This window comes from Aythya fuligula, chromosome 2 (genome assembly GCF_009819795.1).
Source record: "Aythya fuligula isolate bAytFul2 chromosome 2, bAytFul2.pri, whole genome shotgun sequence".
NCBI classification, from domain to species: Eukaryota; Metazoa; Chordata; class Aves; order Anseriformes; family Anatidae; genus Aythya; species Aythya fuligula.
The window spans coordinates 136,688,138-136,710,475 of record NC_045560.1 but is presented as its reverse complement, the minus strand read 5'-3'; the positions used below and the strand labels follow the sequence as shown (position 1 = coordinate 136,710,475).

At 40.6% G+C, this 22,338-nt stretch overlaps 2 protein-coding genes and 1 long non-coding RNA gene across 7 annotated transcripts in view; 1 reads left to right on the top strand and 2 right to left on the bottom strand.

Annotated features, from left to right (window-relative positions):
- MATN2 (matrilin 2) overlaps positions 1-1,533 on the bottom strand; it is a 67,476-nt gene extending 65,943 nt beyond the window's left edge. For 3 of the 5 annotated variants that reach the window (XM_032182270.1, XM_032182273.1, XM_032182274.1), the window contains exon 1: positions 1,488-1,533. In XM_032182270.1, the coding sequence (XP_032038161.1) occupies positions 1,488-1,518 (31 nt within the window). In that variant the 5' untranslated portion in view covers positions 1,519-1,533. Of the gene's footprint in view, positions 1-997; positions 1,261-1,387; positions 1,461-1,487 lie in introns of those variants that run through there. The other 2 variants (XM_032182272.1, XM_032182271.1) reach the window with 2 other exon arrangements.
- Positions 521-4,445, top strand: LOC116486214. Its single transcript, XR_004252938.1, has 2 exons — positions 521-853; positions 1,864-4,445. It is a non-coding gene; the product is annotated as an uncharacterized LOC116486214 (long non-coding RNA).
- A 10,228-nt stretch (positions 4,446-14,673) lies between these two features.
- The window catches only part of LAPTM4B (lysosomal protein transmembrane 4 beta), a 60,938-nt gene continuing 53,273 nt past the window's right edge, over positions 14,674-22,338 (bottom strand). Inside the window, exon 7 of the mRNA XM_032181151.1 lies at positions 14,674-16,727. Within this exon, the coding sequence (XP_032037042.1) occupies positions 16,653-16,727 (75 nt within the window). The 3' untranslated portion in view covers positions 14,674-16,652. The remainder of the gene's footprint in view (positions 16,728-22,338) is intronic.

Sequence of the window (22,338 nt, the reverse complement as noted above, 5' to 3'; positions counted from 1 at the left end):
AGCTGATTAGCCTTTCCCTAGTTTGCACAGACTGACTGAAGCATCTTTACAATTACAGCTGGGTCCCAGCTCATAAGCACTAGAGTGTGTCTGTGTGCGGGGTTTGTTTGTGAGAAATCCCAGAGAAGTCAATGGAAAGACTCACGTAAACTATGTGAATATCATCTGCAGGATTTAGGATCTTAGCCATATGTGATTAAGTGCTGTGTTTCCTAAAGTTGTAAAATAAATCAAATTTAATTTGATGGATATGCCTATAATGATATTGGTATATAGTACATGAGAAAAAGCTGAGAAAGCTAGTGCTTAAGGCTGATATAAGAATAGCATACCATTCACAAATTATTTTGTATCAAAAGTTTCAAGATTTTGTGAAAAAGACAAACGTGTAGTTTATTAAGATCTTGATGAGACTCGGTATGTTAATTTCTTCCGAAGTCGTCAGCTTCGTGACAGCAGCACAGCTGTAACACCTAAAGCAGCATGCCCCCTTTTCAGATCTCAGTCAGGATCACTGAGTGATGGCCCAGAAAGCAGACCCAGGCATTTAGGAAGCCTTAGATTAACCAGGGGGTTGCAATCCTCCTTCTGAGCCAACTCCACCCCACTGCTGAGCGTAATGGCACGGGTCGGTCAAACCCTGCAAGTACTGTGCTCGGAAACAGGACTGGGTGGTCATTAGGGGTGCCACAGCGATTTTTTATAGGATTAGGAGCACCACCTAGGCCGGGTTCCCGGCACACGACCCTCAGCACGCTGCCCGTCGCCCCTTCCCCACCCCGGAGGCCGAGCCCCGTCCTGCGGGAAGCCGGGGGGGCCACCTGCGAGATCTCTCCTTCATCAACCCTTCCAGGTAAAGCGCCCCCAATTCCTCAGCGAGCTTAAAACCGGGCGAATCCCCCCGGCAGGACCCCGCTGCCCGCTCCCTCCCCAGCCGGGACCCCTCTCCTCGCCCTCCCTCTGCCCACCCCGGGGGTCCCGGCTCCTCCGCCCTTACCTGGGGGGCTGCCGGGGCCGCTCCTCGGGGCGGCTGCGAGCAGGGCAGCGCCTCCTCCTCCTCGCCACGGCCCCGGGCAGCCCCGAGCGGTGTCCGGCGGAGGGGTGGCCCCTCGGGAGGAACCAGGCTCGCTGCCCGACCCGCCCCGGCCGCCTTTTCTCCGGGAGGCAGCGGCGGGGGGCCGGGGAGCCGCTCTCCTCAGCCTGCACCCGAAGGGACGCGGTCCTCACAGGAGCCAGGACCCGCTCCTCGCCGCCCGTCCCCTCACGGACACGGGCTGCCGGCCCCTCTCCCTCCCTCCGTCCCTCCCCACCGGTTGAAATCTCAGCCCCGAGCCCCCCCTGCACCTCGTCCCCGTCCCCCTCCCTCCGTCCTCCTCCTCTCTCAGACCTGTCCCTGCACCGTCCCGGGGGCTCTCCCCGCAGCAAGGGGGACGCGAAGCCGGCGGCAGAGGAGAGCCGGGGCCGTGCTCCTTTCCAGGGACGCCTACCGAGGGAAAAGCTGGGGAATGGAAATCCCATTCCCCGCACGGAGGGCCTCCGGGGCCAAGGCAAACAGTCCCTGGTGAATCATGCCGTGTCTCCACCGCGCCGGCTGCCTCGGCGGCGAGCTGGTGGCAGCCCCGTCGGGGGAAAGGCTGCGGGAGCTGGTGGGGTAATGGGGTCGGGAACAGGGAACGGGCACTGCTTTGCTGGCCCTGCAGCTGCACGGTCAGGAGTCCAGGTGGAAACAGCAAAGCATGGGTTTTACATCAACACAGCTTTATTATGCGTGAAGAACAAAAAAATCCAGCTTTGTTCCAAAGCAACTGTTACTTCTTCTTTTTTTTTTTTTTTTTTTTTTTTTTTTTTTTTTTTTTTTTTCAGGTTAACAAACAAGTGAAAACAGCGAAAGCAAGCACAACAAAGATGAACTGGGTTCGCTGCTTCCAACAAGAAGCTCTGAAACCTCTCAGCCCTGCAAATCCACGTTACAAGAATGCACGCTGCATGGGGTGCGAGGCAGGTCAAAGAGAGACGGGTTGTACCTCCCAGTGCTGTTCGGGAGGTGAACAAACTTTGGAAATCAGCTGGGCTAATTTTGTTGAGTTTGGCAAGGCACAATAATTGCGTATGAAATCTAATCCCCAGAAAGAGAGGTGTAAATGACGAGCATATCTCAAACCAAGAGGAGCCAGATTCACTCCATCTTTCCTGCTGAGCACTGTCTCCTGAATCTCTCCTGTAGCTAGAAGAAAGGCAAAAGTAAAAATAAAAAGACAGCTAAACTAACAGTCCTGTGGATAGACATTACAACAAACTCAGTGAAGCCAGGTGCAGAACGGTTTGCATGTTCTGTTTCATCCTTTGTAATGCAGCATAGGAAGAGGCCCCAGCCAGAGTGCCAATTAATGCTCTGTAGGCTCAAAATACACAATCTGTATCCCAAAGATTTTATTGTGCTGTGGCTTGATTTACCAGGTTGCTAGAGAGAGACACGAAGCAGGAGAGCAAGAGTCGTGATGAGAAGATGACTTGAGCATGCAGAGGCTCAGCTTGGCAGCTTCAGCTCCAATTTGTACAGAAGAAATCCCAGCACTAGCTATTTGCAGACGCTGTGCAGCCTGCTGCTCTTGGCAGATTGAACACACACAAGGTATCACAGCTGGAGAAGATGAGCAGGGGTATGAAGGCAGTGAGTCAGCATGCTAGGGCATTGATTCGTTCTGTAAGAGAGAGCTTAGAAGACAGGGAGACCTTTGGACAAGCAGCTTGATGAATGAGCCTGGCACGGGGCAGTTACATGGCCTCTGTTTGGGTTGTGCAGGTCACACCTTCTACCACGTGTGTAGTCAGGCTCATGGCATACACCAGAGACTTCTTGCATCTCCCCATCCCAGCTCCTCAAACAGCTCTTGTGCTTTGTGTCTTTGTTTTGAGGGCTGATGCTCCAAAATATCCCGCTCCCAGAATCAGAGACATTTGCAACCCTTATTTTTCTCTCTGCCATGAGCAAGAATGTCTCCATGGTCCCTGCTCCATATAAAAAGGCATTTTATTCTCTAGATTTTCATTTGACTTTGTTGATCAACTATTTCATTTATTTAATAAGGTATGCAAAATTCTCTGTATTTCCACATTGCAGATTCTCACTGTCTCTTCACTACTTGTCTTTTCTTGAGCTACTGCCCTCCACTCCCACTTGTGTTACTTCTTTTTTTGGGAGAGACATTGCTCAGTCTGTCAACTTTTTGGAAGATAGGCAGAGCAAAGCTGGCAGGTACAATGTTAGAAAAACCTGGAAAAAAGCTCTTATTAAGTTATGCTTTGATCTGCAGCAATTATTAAGCTGCTTGAAGATTGCCAATGAGATATCAGAGGCTTTCTGAGTCTCCTCTTCCCTTTCCTGGCTTCTCTCAGTATCTGTAAGGATAGTTCTCAGTCTGGAAGAAACTCCCAGTGATGTAGTCTGCTTTCTAGTTATCACATGCCATGACATAATGTAAATCATTCCAGAAAGTACGTTCCATCTTAAAAGCAGATGAATAGGGAATTATTAAAAACAGTAGGGAACTAGTTTTGTGCCGGCTGTTACAGGACTCTTCCAGACCTTCCTCTTCCTGATAGTTGGACACTTTCAATGGATGTGTAGCCTAAAAGTACTCATGACCGTTTAATACTTATTTTCCAGTACCAATGTTGTCTTTCATCCTGAACAGCTCTTTTTTCTTCTCCAAGGTTTTCCTAGCTAGCTTATGTAGTGACAGCAATCATTTTCTCTCTCAGCCTTTCTCCTTGTCTCACTAAACAAGCAAGATTTCACTGTGCATGTGCTGAGCTGGTTCCTGTGAACGCGTGTGACTGAACACAATACACCACATGAATTCTCACCACAACACTTCTATTTACTGGAAGTACTTTGCCTGATGTGGTCTAGGATTTCATTATCATTTTAATTGGCTGCATTACCACTGCTGGCAGATGGTCATCCTTGTATCCTTAATATATGCAGCTGCACCTGTTTTCCAGTGGATGAATCCTAGCTAATATATGATCTTTCATTTTATACTATGGCATTTCATCTCTCTATTAGTTCTTTCTTTCTTAAGATCATTCAGTCATTTCCAAATGAGATCCTCCTTTTCCATTCCATTTGCAATGTCTGTTGACTCTCTCATGTTTTATTAGAAAACTTCCACTTTTGGCTGCCAATTTCACGAGTGAAAAAGTTGAATGTTAACACGATTTTTAAACTGATCTTTTAGATATCACTAATAACTCTTCTTTACCTTCCCCCTCTGAACAGTCTTGCATCCCATTTTTCTATTGTCATTAGCTAGGTCCATACTTAGCTCACAGTCCTTCTCCTAGTTCCTATTTAAACTAGTAATTTCCCCTGTGGGAATGCTTTTCTGAACTGCAGACAGATTAGGTCTACTAGGTTTCCTTTGCCAAAAAAAAAAAAAAAAGCAGGTTAGATGAGCACAGCCTAATGTTGAGAAACCAGTCTTGCATTTATCACTAGCCCATGTTTTGCAACATCTTTAATTAATCATTGCTTATTTATTTATTAATTTATTTATTTTGTCCTCTAAGATCTTTAGTACTACTTGGGTCAGAATAAAAGCTAAGATTGCATTTGTTAAAATTAAGTGCCTCCTAGGTAAGGATTGCTTTTCCTTGGGCACCATTCTAGACTCTTTAGAATTGTTAAGAAAATTTGGTATGAAAACTGTAGTGTTATTTGGATGGAGATGGTCTGCTCCCTTTGACGTGAATGTCTGACGTGAACTGCTGTTGGGTATGTTGGCTATAATATAATATTTATAAACAGCGAAGTTTTTAGCAAGATAGGGTTCTCAGAGAACTAGGTAATGGTTTTGATACTTTCCATCACAAACAAGAAGATATTTAGACCTTGGTAAAAAAAGGTTGAAATAAATACATTAAAATGGTTGTCAGTGCAATAAAAAGTCTATGGCTTTTGTCAGCAGAGGAATTCAGTGGTTTATTTATTGACACACAAGGTCCAAAATGCTCATAAGTGAGCTAATAAAGCTGTTGTGCTACTGAGTATCTGTATTAATCTGTAGTGAAATCAAAGCAGATTTTTTAAGTCACTTCAAAAGTTTATTCCTGACAGTCCTGTGATTGGAAATGTTGTAATGTATATGTACGAGTAGCTAACAGGGTTTATAAGCCATGCTGCACTGCAACTAATCAAGCACAGTTCACAATGCATATGCAAACTGAAGTCCATCAATGGAAGCACCAGGCTTAATTATATAATTAGAAGAGATGCCCTTTCCTGGGACCAGTGCTCACTGAAATTAAGTGGTTTGCACTGATTCCTGAAATGCTGGCTCTGCTGGTAATTAGTATCTTAAAAAACATGCAACTTAAGGTTGTGTTAGTTATAATGGGATTTTCAAATTTCTACAGCAGCTCAAAAGTAAAACTTTATTCATCCTTTCCCTTCTCTACTACTTTTCCTAAATAAAGACAAGGCAGGTTTGGGTTTTGTTTTGTTTTGTGTTTTTTTTTTTTTTTTAGGCTTACATGGCTGTTAAAATTATAACCTCTGTCATGTAGAGCAGGTACATTAGCCAGTAGTTGTCAAAATAGAAGACAAGGATATAGGGTTCAAGGCTATATTTAATCTGGTATCTTGAAGATGTAGTTAAATAACATGCTAAATTTCATCATTCAAAAAAAAAAAAAAGCAAAAATCATTTTGCTGTGGTGTGTACTTAACTTATTTTCTTTGCTGTTTTGAGCATCTGGTGTTGTGTTTTTTTGAGCATCCACAAGTAGCTTTCTCCTTGAGATGCTTGTGTGATTCTTATTTGTACATTATATAGTCTCTAAAAAGAAAAGATGAAAGATATTTTTTGAAAATCCATACTGTTTCCTTACATGGGTCCTTTCCATTCAGCTGATGCTTCCCATAATTCCAGGAATGTGCTGCTGGTTAACAAATTCAGTACAGATTCAAACAGATGTATTGACAAAATGTTTATTTCACACTTTTGGTCAAAAAGATTCATCTGAGAGTTAGCAATGGGTCAGTGATGTATGGTTCTGTTCTATCAACTTCATTTTATATATATATATAAAACCAGGGAGAGTGACACAGATCAAAGGGTTTGAAGGAGTATGAATTTGTAGAGAACATGCATTTACTTCTCTCCCACACTTCTGTGTTGATTTTGCAGTGGTTTAGGTCCAGATGCTTGAGGATTAGGATCTTGTCTGGCTCTGTACATAGTTCTAAGAATCACTTCACATTCTTAAGTCATCTGAGAAAGGCAAGTAACTCACTGGCCAGACATTATACACTTTGGTTTTTCTTCTTTCCTATCTCTCCCCACCATAGCAGTCTGAAACTTTTGTCTTTCTAGGTGCCACAGATGGCAAATGCAAGCAACTGAAGTCTCCTGCAGTGGCTCAGAGAACTGGGCAAAAGGCAAAAGTTCTGTTTCTTGAAGCTCAGATATCATAGTCACCAAAGTTTTTCCTACTGAAATTCTCCTGGAAAATCCATTTGTTTCCCTCAACTGTTATGGAAGAAAGTGAGAACTCTTGCAGCTGGCACTTGAAAAGCAAATATTTGTCATATGTAGGCTAAGTCCTTTCCTCATTATCCTCAGGAAAATTGTATTCAACTGCAGAAAGCACTCACCTACTTTAACTGGCTGAAACATTGCCCCGGGACTGCCACTCGGCCAACTGTATTCACACACTTTACTTTTGCTGTAACTTTCAACATGTGCACAGTAGAATTGCATTTGCAACATTTCCCTAGGTAACTTAAGCCATGCCATGCTTAAATTCAGCCCCCTCTCCCCCCTCTTTTTTTTTAAAAAAAAATCTTTTTCAGAGACAAATTGAGTATTTGCTTATTCAGCTCTTAGATAAAATTGAGATCACCATACACAAGGAGCCAAACTTGGGCTACAACATGATCAAGAAAGCATGCAAGTTGCTACCTCTAAGTCACTCCCTGCACAATGATAAAAAAAATCCAACTTTTTTTTTTCTTTTTTTCCACCTGTTTTCAGCAGTTTCTGGACTGTAAGCAAAATAATAAGGTTCTTTGGGAATATTAGGTAATATTTGTGTTATGCTCAAAACAGGCACCTGAGTTTCATCCAAACTACAACTTTGGCAGAATTGAAGCCATCTGGCTCTTAGTGGTGTTTGTACAGAACTTTGTAGTTCCAAGATGAAAAAAAGAAAATGCCAACAACATTTAAATTGTGATGATTTAGGTGCCAAGCAAATAAAGAGTTGCCAATCCAGCCTTACCCCTGGGTGCTTTTGTGGCATAATTTGCAACAGAAATACCGGCCTAGCTGATCTGTTATTGCCATTGTCATTGAGATTTGCCCTGATTTCATCTTTAATAAAATTAATTGACAATATTAAACCATAGAATATTCTGTTATCATAGAATATAAAAATGAAGCAGACTGTCTTGTAACAGGTGTCAAGAAAAATATAGTACTCACACGCGCAAAGAGTAGTGTTTTTTTTAAAAACGTTAATACAAAAAATATGACTAGAGTAGCTTACCTGTCTCTAAGTGACCTAACAGAAATATATTTTGTTAAAAGGCTGTTATGGTAAGGCACATTAATTGATACAGAGAACTACGGCTATTATGAATCACTCCGGTGTCAATTAAACGTTACAGACTGAAAACATCTTGCAGCTGTGGTACTGCTATGATGCTGATCCCCAGCTAAGTGTGATTTGTCAACCATCTTGAGAAGATGAAGGTATGTCCACAGGGCCTCATCCAGGAGTAATCAAAGCTTGTGCTGAACTTACATTCAAAAGAGATTACTCAGTCTTCAAGATAAATGTGTTCAGATGTTTTGGTGGTTTCTTAAAAACAATCATCATCTTAAAACAGATTTTACGCCTGAAACTTTGGCCCTGCAACACATAGGTTTGTGGCAACAGCCACTGGATAACTCGGTGCTTTATAGAGTGCATGAGGAAACATAGGTGCTACCAAACCTGTTCCATGGTAAGAGGAGAGAAGAAGGAAGGTGTCTGCTGCCAGGGCTGGTCCTGTACTCCTTGCCAGAAGAAGACCAGAGGTCTACCCTGCTCTCTGCGAGTCCTTGCTCTTGTCACCCTTTGCTCACTTTCCAGACATGTTTCCAGGGCAGATGATCCAAGCCTCTGTGTAAATAGCAGTTTTTAGCCATAGCAAAGTCCCACCTGTACCTTGGGCTACACCGCATAATGAACTAGAAGCCACTTTTGCATTTTGTGGGGGGCAAATTTCTTTGTGCTGGGTGTGTTGGAAGAGCACACATGGGACTCAGGTGGCTGAATGGCTTCGGGGAGCTTGTACAGGAGCTTGTACACTCGTCTCTGTCCAAACCAGTGGTGAGTTAAACACAATTATCAGTCTTTTTTCCTTATCTGGATCCCCTTGAGGCTTAGGCAGAAGGTGAATGCTGGCTCCACAGCCTGCAGAAAACCCAGCGCACCATGCAGCACTGCAGACTGCAAGGGAACAGCAAAACATCCAGCAAATTTAAATATTTGTAAGTATACGCAGCCATTGAACACGTCTAGACATCAGTTTTGGAATAAAACATCCAAGTTCTTGCTTAAACCTCCTACACACCAAAAGAGACCAAATTTCCCTGCATTAGTTCATTCCTGAATTAATTTATGAATTGCCTTGCAAGAACATTCCTTTATTACCCAAAAAAAAAAAAAAAAAAAAAAATTGCTAACAAGTGAAAAAAGTCCTTACAAAACATATCAAATATGAAGGATAAGGTGTAGGATAGCAGAAAGCCAGCTTGTTTCTAGTCTGATTTTTCTATCTGCAGGTTTCTGCCATTGGGTTCTGTTACACTTTTGTTGGTTACATTTAAGACTCTCTTATTAAAGTTTTGTCCCCTATGCACTTACTTATATGGTGTCCTTAAGTCACCTCTTAAATCTGAGTTATTAAAGACATTGCATTTCCTGAGTTTTTCGCTTGATGGCATATTTTCTAGTGGCTCCTTCAGCTCTTCGCTAACCCATTCTATTATTTTTTTAAACATTCTGCTTCAATTACTTACAGGCTTAAGATATAGGCAAAATATAATCTGGTCTTTTTATTGATGATGTATGCTCTTTAAAGTCACAGATTAAGAATTTTAAACACGGTGGAGTCAAAAACTGATCCCTGCAGAATTTCTCTTGAAACACTCACTCGCTGAGAATTCTTTGCTTACTTACAGCTGAGATTTATCAGCTGTTTTGCAATCTATTGCATATGTGCAATGCTGTTGCTATATCATTCTAGTTCCCTGGTCAAAATATTATATTGTATCAAGTAAATGTCTAAGAAATGCCCAAGTGCATAATGTTTGCACTCAAACCCATATTGATCCATTTCATAACCCATTAAAAAAAAAAAAAAGGGGGGGGGAGAGGAAGAAAAACAAAAAAAAAAAAGGAAAAAAAATAGTGTGGGTAGTTTGACAATGTCTATTTCCACAAGCAGTTCTGTGTTCAATTTATTTTTATTTTATTTTTATTTATTTATTTATTTATTTGTGCACTAGATCACAAAATTATAGACAAATTTAGGTAGGAGATGACCTGAAAAAATCCCCAAGGATTGTGTTCAGCCCCTCTAGGTTATAGTTATGTATGATGAATCTCCCATTGTACCTGACGACTAAAAATTCCAATTCAGGAACTCTCCAAAACATACTTTTTGAGTACCACCACCGGCGATGGTGGCATTTGCCAATGTTTTGGCTATGCACAGGACCGCTGTGCTTTTAAAGACTGAAAAGAAAGAAAACTTTGTTGTGGTGAAAGCACAGAAGATGAAAGATTTCTTGGAAATACTACTATAGAGTTGTAGCTATAGCATATCTAAATAATGTTATGTTTTCCAAGTGATGTAAAAAAAAAGTCCTCAACTTCCCTACCCCCAAATACCTGGAAAATCTATCCAAATGTAAGATTGTATTTCACAGAAAATGGCAGCAGAGCAAAATTACAGTGAAATAAAATCTCTGAGAAGATCTGTAGTAACCTCTTAGCTTGTAGTTGTAGTAAACCTTGTCGGGTAGTAAACAGAATCCAACCCAAATCCAATCCAACCCAAAGAGAAAAGTCACAGACTCACAATAAAATGAATAAACTCATTCTGCTTCAAAAGCAAAGTAGAATTAATTACAGACTTTGTTATCTGTGTCAAGTATAATGCAGAAAAGCTATCTATGAACTAAAAAATGTCCAGAAAAGACATTGTGTGTTGGATGTACACGTGCATCACAAACACATGATCAGGGATTGTATCTCAAAACTCTTCCAGCTTGAGATTCCACCTGGTGAAGGTGAAGCTATACTTCCTCAGACACATTCACCTCCCAGCATTTGTATGCCATCCTCAGGGTACTTGTGTGAGATAAACTGGTCCCAGCTCAACACCTGTGGGCTCTGCTGCTCCAGTAACCTCTCACAAGTGGCCGCAGACAAGGTGGCTCTATGGACTAGATATAGCACTTACCTAAACGTGGCTGCCCAGTGGGATAGGAATACAGCAGTAACAGTCACGTTTTTCTTTTTCTGAGCTCCTTGTTTCTCTGGGTCTACTTTTCTAGATCCCTGGGGTGCTCATAGTGTCTGTTCAGCATAATGATGCATCAATTTTATTGTACTTTATTTTTGCAAAACGCTGGATCAGAGCTTTATATCCAGGTTGAAAAAAGGAATTGCAAAGTGAGGAAAAAGCAACCAGAAGATAACCATCTATTATGTATTGTGCTGTGCTATGGGCTTATTTTGTTTGTTGTTGTTGGTAATTCACAAGGTAAAACAAAGCAAACCAAAATAAAATGGGAAGAAGAAAAACAAACAAACAAACAAACAAACAACACATAGAAGATATACTTTTAAAGTGCAAACCAACCAGCTTTCATAAGATGAAATTTTGGCCACAGATACTTTCACTCTAGTTAAAAGAAAAACATTTCCATTAGAAAAAGAAGACTTCTTTATTTGGGGGGAAAAAGAACAACAAACTGCTGTATCAACTAGTTTGCTTCATTAACAGCATTTTGAACTGCTTTAGTTGCTTTTTCTTTATGAAAAGCAAAGAAGCAGGATCACACAATAGCAGGAAATTTAAGCTGGCCTGTGCAACTGATAAAGTTAATTTCATCTTTGGCTCCAGTGCAATGAAGGAAATGAAACCAATTCCAATTTTCTAATGATTTGGTGAGGAGAGGAATTCAGGAACTCACAAAGGATAAATATGGGCAACTAATTGCCAGCTCTCACCTTTGTTCCTGTACTTTTATTGCCCTTCCTGTCCTCAGGTGGGTGCACCTGTTACTGCTGAGAATGACCCCATTAACACAAATAGCATCAATTTCCCAGTGTCCCACCTGTCTTAGACTGGTTTATGGGTGATATGCAAAATGTAATTGTAAAAGTAGTTGTCTGGCCAGCCACCTTTTCTCCATAAGAGATGAGGCATCTGTTTGTGCTTGCCCCTGGCTCAGAGAGGAGCCCAAAAGATCTGCTGTCCATAAAGTAGAACACAGCTGTCTTATTAGGACAGTGTCGGTATTTGAGAGCTCATCCTGACACTGAATGTGCTAAGAGGATTTGATGCTAAGAGTCTACCAGTTTTGGACCTCTGGCTCCAATCACCTTCTCTCCCCTGCTGTCATTAATGGACTTGAAATGGGGCACTTTGGAGGGGGAACCAATTTCAAAATTGCAGGCAATCAACTCCCCAGAGTTCCTGATGATGAAGTAAAAGAAAGCTCAAAAATATTTCTCACCTCTGCCCCACCCCACCCCCCCAAAAAAAATAAATAAATTTGTATACTCAGAAATAGTCTACATGAAAGCAGAATTGTGTTAGAGTTATTAGCAGGATGCACTTAGGTACTGGAATGGTGCCCAAATTCGGGGCTAAAAAGCTGCAGATTACTCGTCCCTGATATTCCTGGTCATGCTGACCTGGAAGAGCAAGCAGAAGACCTGGAATGGCTGCAAAGCCTCTACTATGCTGCAGCTCCCTCTCTTAGAGTAGCTTCACAGCTCCTCTCCCTTCTGGCTAGCAAGCTTCTCCATGAAGCCAAGTAGCCAGCCCTGCTACATGCCTGATTCATCTCCTTGCTGTTTATTCTGCCTTCCAAGTGACCTGGTGTCCTCAGCTCAGGCCAATTGCTTAAGTCCAGCTTTTGCTACAGAGGACAAAGATGTTTCATGACTGTCTGAAAGCCCTTCTGTCAGCAAGGTTCGAATAAACTGAAAGAAAACAAAATGAATTACTGTATTGAATTTCACATAAACTCTTCATTTAAAATAAGCTACCATAGTAGATCATTGTCTAGGGTATATTTGAAGGACTGCCTTTTTGCTTTGAAAAGACTTGATATCTGCTGGCGGAGTGACAAGGGGGTTTTCACTCCTGTTGCTTTGTATCCTGCTGGAGGTAGATGGAGGATGCAGGCAGAAGGTCACAGATCTGGCTTCCACACCCTGCTGAGCTATTCAGCTGAAAAACTGGCCACGTTGCAGAACCATTTTGGGTCAAATCCATGGGTGTGGAGCCATCATTTACAAATACCAGAGTCCTTCCCTGAAAGAACTCTAATCCCGATTTATCAGAGCCAAGCCTCCCTTTAGATAGCTATGGCTGCTGTTTGGGGTTTCTCAGAGCTGGGAACTGAGATAGTGCTGGAACATCTCCATAGCCACAGGCACCAAAATTTTTCATGAAATACCTTTTTGTGGTACCTGATAGCAAATTCTGCACCTAGTATACCCAGTATAGACATATAAATGGCAAGGATACGAGTTAGCTCTGGAAAAAGCAGCCACTATATGCTCAGAGTCCTGTCAAACCAGACAGTTTGGTAGGAATCAAGGCATCATCCACTCCAGTGATGAAAATCTGAATCACACCTGGCATTACAGATAATGTAACAGGTTACAGGAGCAATATTTCCTCCTGACCATAACATGGGAGAAAGAGAGCACATCAGCCAACCTTTTTTTTTTTTTTTGTGGTGAACCTCTCAACGCAATGACATCTGTCTCTCTGTGTTGCTTAAAGGATGTAATTATTTTTCCCTCTGTTTCCTTGCCAAGCTTTTCTTGGCCATGAATTCATCTGATGTGGCCTTTGGTAAAATATCAAGTCTGGGCTGTTTTTAAAGACCAAGGGCTTTCCCAAAGAAATACAGACAGACTAGCAACTAAAATAATAGTTAATAATTGTTTTAGAAAATGTCATGTACTTACAAGTGCCACACTGCTAGCTAGCAAGCTTCTCCTCTAGTAGCCAAGTGGCCAGACTCTTTTCTCCTGCCAAGTAGCCAGCCCTGCTACATGCATGATACGTCTCTTCTTGAATACATCTCTTCTTGAATACCTCTTTACTTTCTGCAGTGTGATGCACGGATGTGTATTTGAGAAAGGGAAGCTACATTGTTCCATCAGGAATAAGAGCATCAGGCACAGATGAGAGAAATGGGATTTGTGCTTTAGCATGTGTTGGCTTGGTGAAGCCTAAAATGCCTTACAACTAATACTAAAACAAACAAACAAACATCAAAAAACACAACAACAACAACAACACAGAATCTCAGCAAAATATCTACTTACATTTCTTGTACTGTCAAGGTTTAGATTGCTATTTGCTGACCTTGACCTTGACCTTGATGATGTTCCATATGAACATACCTGAAAATATTTTCTTTCCACTCTTCAAGTTACCAGATATTATTACTATAAACTGCCACAACAGGATTTAAGATAAGAAAACAGGAGCGAATTTGAGTAAGTACACAATCCTAATATCTAGGAGACATGGAAAACTGCAAGGAATAGTGAGAAAAGCAAGCAGTCCCCAAAGCTCCCAACAACTTAACAAGCCAGGTTTTTAATGGCTTTGTGTGTCACAGATGACTGAGTAATAAAAATGAATTACAGAAAAGCTGTAGTGTGAATTCCCCAGGATTAGACACAGAAATGGAGAACGAATTCAACAACTGAGGACAAAAAAAAAAAACTTACTCTGGGGTTCTTTCTTTTCATGTGACCCAGAGAATCTGGCCTCCTTGAGAGCAGGGCAACTCGTCTTCCCCCACGGGTCCTCTAGTACATCAGCAGAGCTGAACATAGGTTGCATTATCTGCCCCCTCCACAACCCTGCCTCCTTTAACTCAAACTGGCCCAGCTCCAAGACACAAGGAGAACTGGCAGGAGCACACATGCAGTCACACTTACGCACGTATGGTATGCGTAGAGAATTCTTCTTAGTTGGACAAGCTAAAGTCTACAGAAATTTCATGTGAATTAGCATAATGTTATCCCTTGTAATGAGGTGGAAAAAAAGAAGCCATAGCTTTCAGTAGAGCTCAGTATATCCCTGTTCTGCATCACACACTTCATCAGACCTGGGAAACTGTCTGCAGTTCTGGACAACAAAATAGAAACTTCAATTATTTCTTGTTTTTATTGTACAATAAATTATCTGATAAATTTACTATTCTTTTCTCCTCTTACACAATATGGATGGAAAGTTGGATGAAAAACTGCTGCTTACTTGATTTACAGAGAAAATCCCGCCGTGTCAGATTGACTGGAAAGGAATCAATGTAGGTTTGTGCTTGGGAGACCAACAAAAAAAGATTTCCACAGTTTTGAGGAAACACCCTTTATTGTAGAGAAGTTTGTATACACAGATGCGATGTATTTACAACCAGCTTTTCTCAAACAGATGACTATTTAAAATCCTTCACAAATCTGTCAAGAATGAAAGAAAACGAAGCTCAGAAGCCCCACCAGCCCAACCCCCTAAATTCAGATTAATTCCCAAAGACAACTGCAATGAGATCATTATACATGGAGTTATTCTGAAGGAAGCAGTAGGACTGTGACAGGGATCAATGGATGGACTTCAGGGTTGGTTCAGTCAAAAGCATTGCTTAGTTTGATCTCAGAGTGAATGAACCACAAAGTAAGATGCCAAGAGGCAGATTGGGACCTGCTTTTTCCAGGGGTGTGGAAAAGACAGGCAGAAAGAGCGTGTTACCCTTCCTTCCATGGCCTCTGCAAGGACAGGTCACGGTGAGAACCTCTGTGAAAAGAAGTTGTCGGTCCCGTGTTCCCCTGAAAAGGTCTTTTCCAGAAAAAGGCAGGAAAAGCTCCACTCTTCTTCGGTCTGCAGGATAGAGCCAATGCACTGCAGGTGAGAACAGGCATCCTCCCTGGGAAGGGTGTGGGCTCAAGTGCCAGCTAGCCACAGGAGGGATGGCCCCTTGGGTGCTTCTGGTGCCCCTCCGAACCACCCCTCAGCTCTGCACTGCAATTTTCCTCTGTGCAGTGGCATCAGCCTTGCTTCAGCCTACTTAATCACCCCAAATGCAGAGGAGGCACCACTGGGGGGGAGCAGTGAGAGGTAGAGATAGACATTATATTTCCTTGTCCTTTTCAGTAAAAGTAGAATCTTCATCAGCAACAAAAAGTTACGTGTGCAGGAGGCACTTCTCTGGGGAAGAAAAAAAAAAATACCTCACGCAAGCATTCGTGGATGGATGAGTCCCATGAGGAAGATTCTCAGCATAACCAGTTTGGTTATAAAAGGAATCTGAAATCCTCACGCTGACGTATACGAAACATGCTAAAGGTATCTGCTAATGCTCCAGGAAGGTGCATGCATAAGTTTCCCACAGGCTGGGAACATATATCTTGGAATCTGCATAATTTACTTCACACCCAGCAAAACACTGCGATATTTACAGGCACATTCCAATGGGAAAACATTTGCATATCGAGTGTGAAAGATGCAGCTTTGCCACCTAACCATGGGACTTTAAAAACAGGCAGTTTTTGACCTCAAAATGCTACTTGAGAAGTTTCTGGAGAGGAAAACGGCGTACGGGCAGGAAAAGAAAATTACCAGAAGTTGGTAAGAAGTTGTTGTTTTGGGTGTTTTTTTGACCATTAGAATGGTTACAGGCTGGGACTGAGTCCTTGTAGACCACAGGTTCTGGCTTGTTACACATCACAGAGTGCTTTTGTCCACTCTGAATTTCCATACTTATTTTTCCCCATTAAATTGGTTTCTCACTAGCCAGGTTGATGAGAATAGTACATAACTTTCATCCTTCTTGCAATCATCACTTTTCATATGAGTAAGCATGCTTACTCATAGATTTTCGCAGAACAGGAATGAAGCTGAATGTCACTTCTTGGACTTGGTCTGTATTCTGAAGGTTAAAGTGGGCATCTGAGAAACACATTTGTAATGCTTTGGAAGTTTTATAAATTAAAAAAAAAAAAAAAAAGGGCATCGCACTCTGAACATGATTGAGAATGACAAGTTCTCCATCCTGTAGCACTGCATGTCAGGCATGGTGGACAAAGCTACTCAGCAACTACTGTAACCTTATCGCTACCCAGAATTGTTCTGAAACTAGTTCAGCACACTACTGTGGTTGCAGCAAATTATTAAAACTATCTACAGAATTTTAATCATACAATTTAGGTTTCAGTATGTCAGCAAAACAGCAACGTATAACCCATAGAGGTTATATCCTGGAAGTGAAATTATCAAACTATTGCTCCAGTGTCTGAAAAGTAAAGCTATCCTCCCTAGGTACACAGCACGCTCTCACTTATGCTGACACGTAAGGTGGTGGTGGATCTTTAGCAGCTCCATTCACAGGATCATCATATGGTGGCAACAGCACCTGCAGGAAAGAAAAAAAAAAAAAAGAAAAAAAAAGGTTATATTTTCTAAAAAGAAGCCAGCTGATAAAAATTACAGGGAAAAAAAAAATGGAAAAAAAGGCCTTGTGCTAAAAAATAACAAAATAGAGCCATCAGGAGCTGATTAGTTAGAAAATGAAACAGTATTAGTTTAAAGCTCCTCCTTTTCAATTTATGTGTCGGTTTTCATAATGAAGGAAAATATTTCTTCTCATTCTTATTGACTCCAGTGGCAGCATGATTTCAGCCAAAGGCCACTGCTTGCTGGTACCTGAATTTCTTCAATCTGACGGTGACAGTAGATGCTTATTCCACAGCTGTCTCTGTCTACAGTGCTTAAACCATGTCTCCTGGAGGAGTGCTCAGGCTGCTAAACCAGAGTGAGGAATGTCCCCCAAACCTCTCTTTCTGAGGTCTCACTGGAAGAAGTTGGGGTAGGCGGAAGGAAAGAAAATTGAGAACAAATTACCAACATCTAAATAAATCTCCAGTTTTGTGCTTTAGGGGCTCTCAGCTGTGAGAGGGAAGACATACATTACCATAAGCTCTTCAGTAAATACTTAAACATCTGATAGAAATTAGGACAGCTTTAATCATATATCATCCCCATTCATGGGAGGCCTGACAGCTTCCTAGGGCACGGGAGGTGCAAGTTTAGGCCACACAGGGCAGAGGGATTTGAACCAAAGTTTCTACTTCTGTAAACCAGCATGCTAGCTACCATGCCATTTTTTAAAGTCACCAGCACTGACATTAAGTAGCTTGCATGTGAAAAGGTGAAAGAGCACTTGGTCTGTGAATCCCAGCAGGGACTGAGAGTGAAATGGATGTCTAAATGAAAAATGAGTGTGCATTCCCTAAAATCTATCAATAGCGTGTAAAAATATCAGCTGTGGTGCATTGGCAGAGGTACTTTATGCAGCTGAAAATCAATTATTCACAATGGAATTTCCAGCTATATCAGCATCACTTCTTGGTCATTAAAGGGCACATGAAGCTGAATGTCTAAACGTGTACAGGGAAAACCCTGACACCATTAAAATTGATGTGAGTTTTGCCATGAGAGGATTTCACCAGTTTTTAAAGAAGTTGATAATATATTTCCTGTGAAGAAACATCCATGTTCATCTATTTTGGACCTCAGCCACAACATAATAAAGTCAGTGGCAATCTTTCTATAGATTTAAATAGGCTTTGGATCAGTCCTTTGTAGGATGGTTCCAAGGGTGATTCACATTGTCCTTATGTGAGTTTACAAACATGCACTGTGTGTTCAAGTATATTTGTGCACATGTTTGTTGGATTACAAAACAGATACCTTCGCATCTTCAGCCCTTAATCAAAAAAGTTTCATCATTTAGAAAAGGAAATTGTTGGAGTTGTTGCTCCTTATGAACACCATACGTTTGAGCTTGTAAATGTAATATATGATGCATACATCCATGACAAAATCAAAAAAGCTCTGTCTTAGAAAGCATTTAATAAGCATTTAATAAATGGTGTCAACAATTAAACAACTTAAGGCAGAATACTTATCTCTTGAAATCAGTACAGCTTATAGAACTTCATATAAATGTTGTGATAAAAAAAAATCATAAATATTAGTTACAATGTAACCTCAGTAAATCACTTTGCTAGAACATTAAGAATTTTCTAGGATCCCTAGTAAAATCCTCGTGTTTCTGAAAAAAAAACACTAGTTTCTCAAACATACTGAAACACATTCATTAGTTGTATATAAAACAATATAATTAGTAATTAAATCTAATCCACCGATAACCTAAAATGAATTAAGTTCACTTTGTGATGATTTAGCTTTCTTTTCACATTCTCGTAATGCTCAGTCCAAACTGTTGTCTATTTCTTTCAGGTTTAGAGTCCATTTCATCAGGCATAATGTGAAATGACAGCAGACTCAATCCAAAAAGCTGTCCATTTCCCAAGTCTACCAGTTGATTAATAAAGAACAGTGTGCTCTGATCCTCTCTCTTTTAGATCAATGAATCCTAAAACTACTGTGGTTACATCAATCTTACTACTTCAGCACTGTGGTTACTGTCATTTGCAACAGGTCTCCTGAAGGATTTGCTGATACGAGTGAGCTTCTTGGCTGCCTTCACTCGTGTGAAACGAAATCCCTCAGGTAGGAGAAGAGCCTCCTCGTGAGGCTCTGGGGAGGTGAATGCTCTGCTTTGCTCCATGGACCCCAAAATTATCAAGTCAGTGACCCCAAGGAGCCTCAGAAAATGCTTTCTGACCTCCCAACAGTTCCACAAGAAGAAAGGGAAGATAGGAACGCCTAGAGGAGACATATTGTAAAAGTCATTGATGATATGCTAAGGCATACGGACTTCTGTTGGAAAATTCAAGGTGTATGAGGTATGAATTGGAGAGATCACCAAAGAGGTCCATAAGTTTCACAATAAATTATCTATGGTAGAAGGCTAAAGAGTGTTTTCAAATTTCTGTAAGGTCTAGGGTCACTTTATTGCTGTCAAGGGTTATTATTGCTGGTGAATAGTTCCATCAGTGATGAATTTACAGGCTTATTCCCAACTCATTTTTGTGTTTAAATATTGGAGTACCCTCATCATCCATTTCCTTGACAGGAACAGAATTGTGAGCTGTAAAAAACAATGAGTGCAGAATAAGCAGTATTCAAAATTACTACTTTTGCTTAGCAGTGTTTGAGTTAGACAAAGAAAATATGGACTGGTTATCTTTCAGTCAATGTGTGTTTTTTTTACTGTTACTTAATCAGTTGTCAACTGTAAGTATAAATAGTCATCATTCAGCTTCCAAGACAATTTTAATAACTCTTAAAACACTATAATTACAAATCTTGCAACTCTGCCTGTAAGAGCACGTTTTCATTGTTTTTGACAGGAAGAGTTTCAGGCCATTACTTCCCTTATAATTTTTTCTGTCCTTTCAGTTAAGTATATTTTGGACAAAGGGAAAAAGATAAGAGCTGAATTATCTCAGCTTTTAACTGTTTACTGTTAAAACAGTTAACCACCTACAAAAATCTCAAGAAAAAGAGAATTCCATTAGAATTTTTATGGATGAATTTACACCAAAGTGGCTGAGATGAAAATCTGGATGATGGTATTTTTCTCATCTATCGTCTTAATTTTAAATCTCAACATGGTTTAATGGAAGCAGATAAGTTCCTTGGACATAAAACTGCTTAATTATTCTGGAAAAACATTAAGTTCTCTAGAGACTTAAAATGGAAACCAGTCACCGAGCCAAAGGGTGAATTCAGAAGCTGGAAAAGTAGACAGAAACTCACTACTCACTTTTATCTGAGAACCTAAATAGAATGGATGCAGTCTAGAATAATTACTGAATGTCAAAAATATTTTAGGTCCATGGTATCCTCAAGGCAGAATATGCACTAAAACAACTGAAGCATTTTGCTTCCTGGGCACTACATTAGAGCATTTCCTTGTTTGTTTGTTGTGAATTGAGAAAAATGCACGTTTGTTCCCCTGGATGCTCTGGGACTAATGCTCACAGAGCGTTTGAGATTGTCACTTGAAAGTTATTATAAAGAGTAAAGATAAAGGGTCCCCATTTTATGGAACCCAGTGATTTCTGTGAAGCAAAATTCTGGGGTTTTATGGCTAGACCAGCTAGCACGTTTGGAAGATTAGGGTCCAGTCCTACAGGATGCCTAAAATCCAAAGGACAGAAGTACCTAAATTCTTTCACAATCCTTATAATGGTATCTAAAAACCATGAATGATTGTAATATCATCCTTTAATACGCATCAAAAAAAAAGAGCTGACATTACTTGCTGTTTGTATAATTAGTGATAAAAAGCATTGCCCAGAGACTGTGAGATCAGTAGTCTAGGGGCTCCCAAACCAAGACAGTTCAAACCCAAAGTGCCCATCTCTTGTATGAATGCCTCAGACAGAAGGTTATCAGGTAGGCTGGAAGGCCATTTTCCACCCTTCTGTTGTCATAGCAAGGCCAAGTGTGCAATAATCCATCAGGAAGGAAAGAAAATAAGAGAAAGTGTGGCTTCGTAACCTCACAGTTAGTGCTTAAGTGGGACAGAGAGTCCTGGATGCTGGGCTTTGCTCCCAATACCATTTAATCATTTTGTGATAAGCAGTCTTGTATAATATACAGAAATAATCCAGAACTGACCCATAAGAAATCCTGGTCCTGACTTAGCTGGTGTCATCCAACTTATTTGGATAATTGTATTACATAAGCTTCTCTCTATTTTAAAGTGCAAGATAAAGAATGACCTTCTCTGGAAGAAATAATTACCATATAAGTTTCCCACTGGCTATAACATATTCAGTTAGTATAAGCATATGTCATTTCTTATTTTTTACATCCTGGTTAATCTGTTTTTGAGTGGAATTTCATACAGTTATTGCTTAGAAATAAGCCTAAAAAGAAACACAGGCAAATACTTGTATATTCAAATAGCTCAGAATTAATCTTGGCCCAAAGGTGGTGTTTTTTTTTGTTTTGTTTTGTTTTGTTTTGTTTTGTTTTTTCCTTGAGGGGGGTAGGGAATTGCATCATTTCAATAATCCTTCTATATTTTTCCAGCTGTTTCCCCATTTAGCTGAATTTCTAGTAGAATTTTTTCTTTCTTCAGGATATGTGCAAGTTCTCTCATATTGCTACATGTATTCCTGTTTGAACTCGAGATCTTAGATATGTTTGGTGTCTAGTACATTTCTACAGGACAAAATGTACTTAGTCCTGTGTGAGTAAACTTAAATATTTGATGAATTGATTATTTCTGCATTCTTGAGGATCTGACCCATAACTCACTGAACTTAACAGCAGTCTTGCTGGGTCTTCAGAGGGAGCTTTGAATAACATTTTCCCACAGCCATTTGTACTCTTCACTGAGTGGAATCATACAATTGTCACAAAACAGCTTCTGGTTTGAACAATATTTTGGCTGGCAGCAGCTATGTGAGGCTTTTGTGAGTTCCCATGGCAAAATACCTTGTTGATGTCTTGTTAGAAACAAACATTGTTAGAGACAGCTCTGAAACACTTCATTTTTATGACAATTCCTAGCACAGAAATGTACTTGATAATGCCCAAAAAAGCTATAGATTAAAAATGTCTATGGTAAGTGCTGATGGTGGTAGTCAGCATTCAAGATGTTCTCTCAAACTTCAGCTTGGAGATGCATCAGCCCTTCAATCTCCTGTCTGTAAAGCCAGGATTATAAATTACAGAATAGATTTGGAAAAAAATAAAAAGGAAAAAAAAAAGTCCTATGCATCAATCACGTTGGATAAAAAAATTGTAAAAAACCAAACCAAACCAAACCAAACCAAAACGAAACAAAAAAAAACAACACAGATTTACTGTAAAATAATTTAAATTCAGTTTTTTATGTATGAAATACAGAGGAGCAAGCTGCTGCCTAGTATTTGAGAACTCTTCAGCCAAGAACAAGACCCATCCCAGCTTCTTGAAGTGAGAGGTTTGTTCTGGGATCAGCCTTATGAATGCTCTGTACTTCAACTGTGCTGTGAAACACAGTGTATCACTTCATGAATTTGGGAGGAATACGTGCTTGAACTCTAGCACTTCATAAA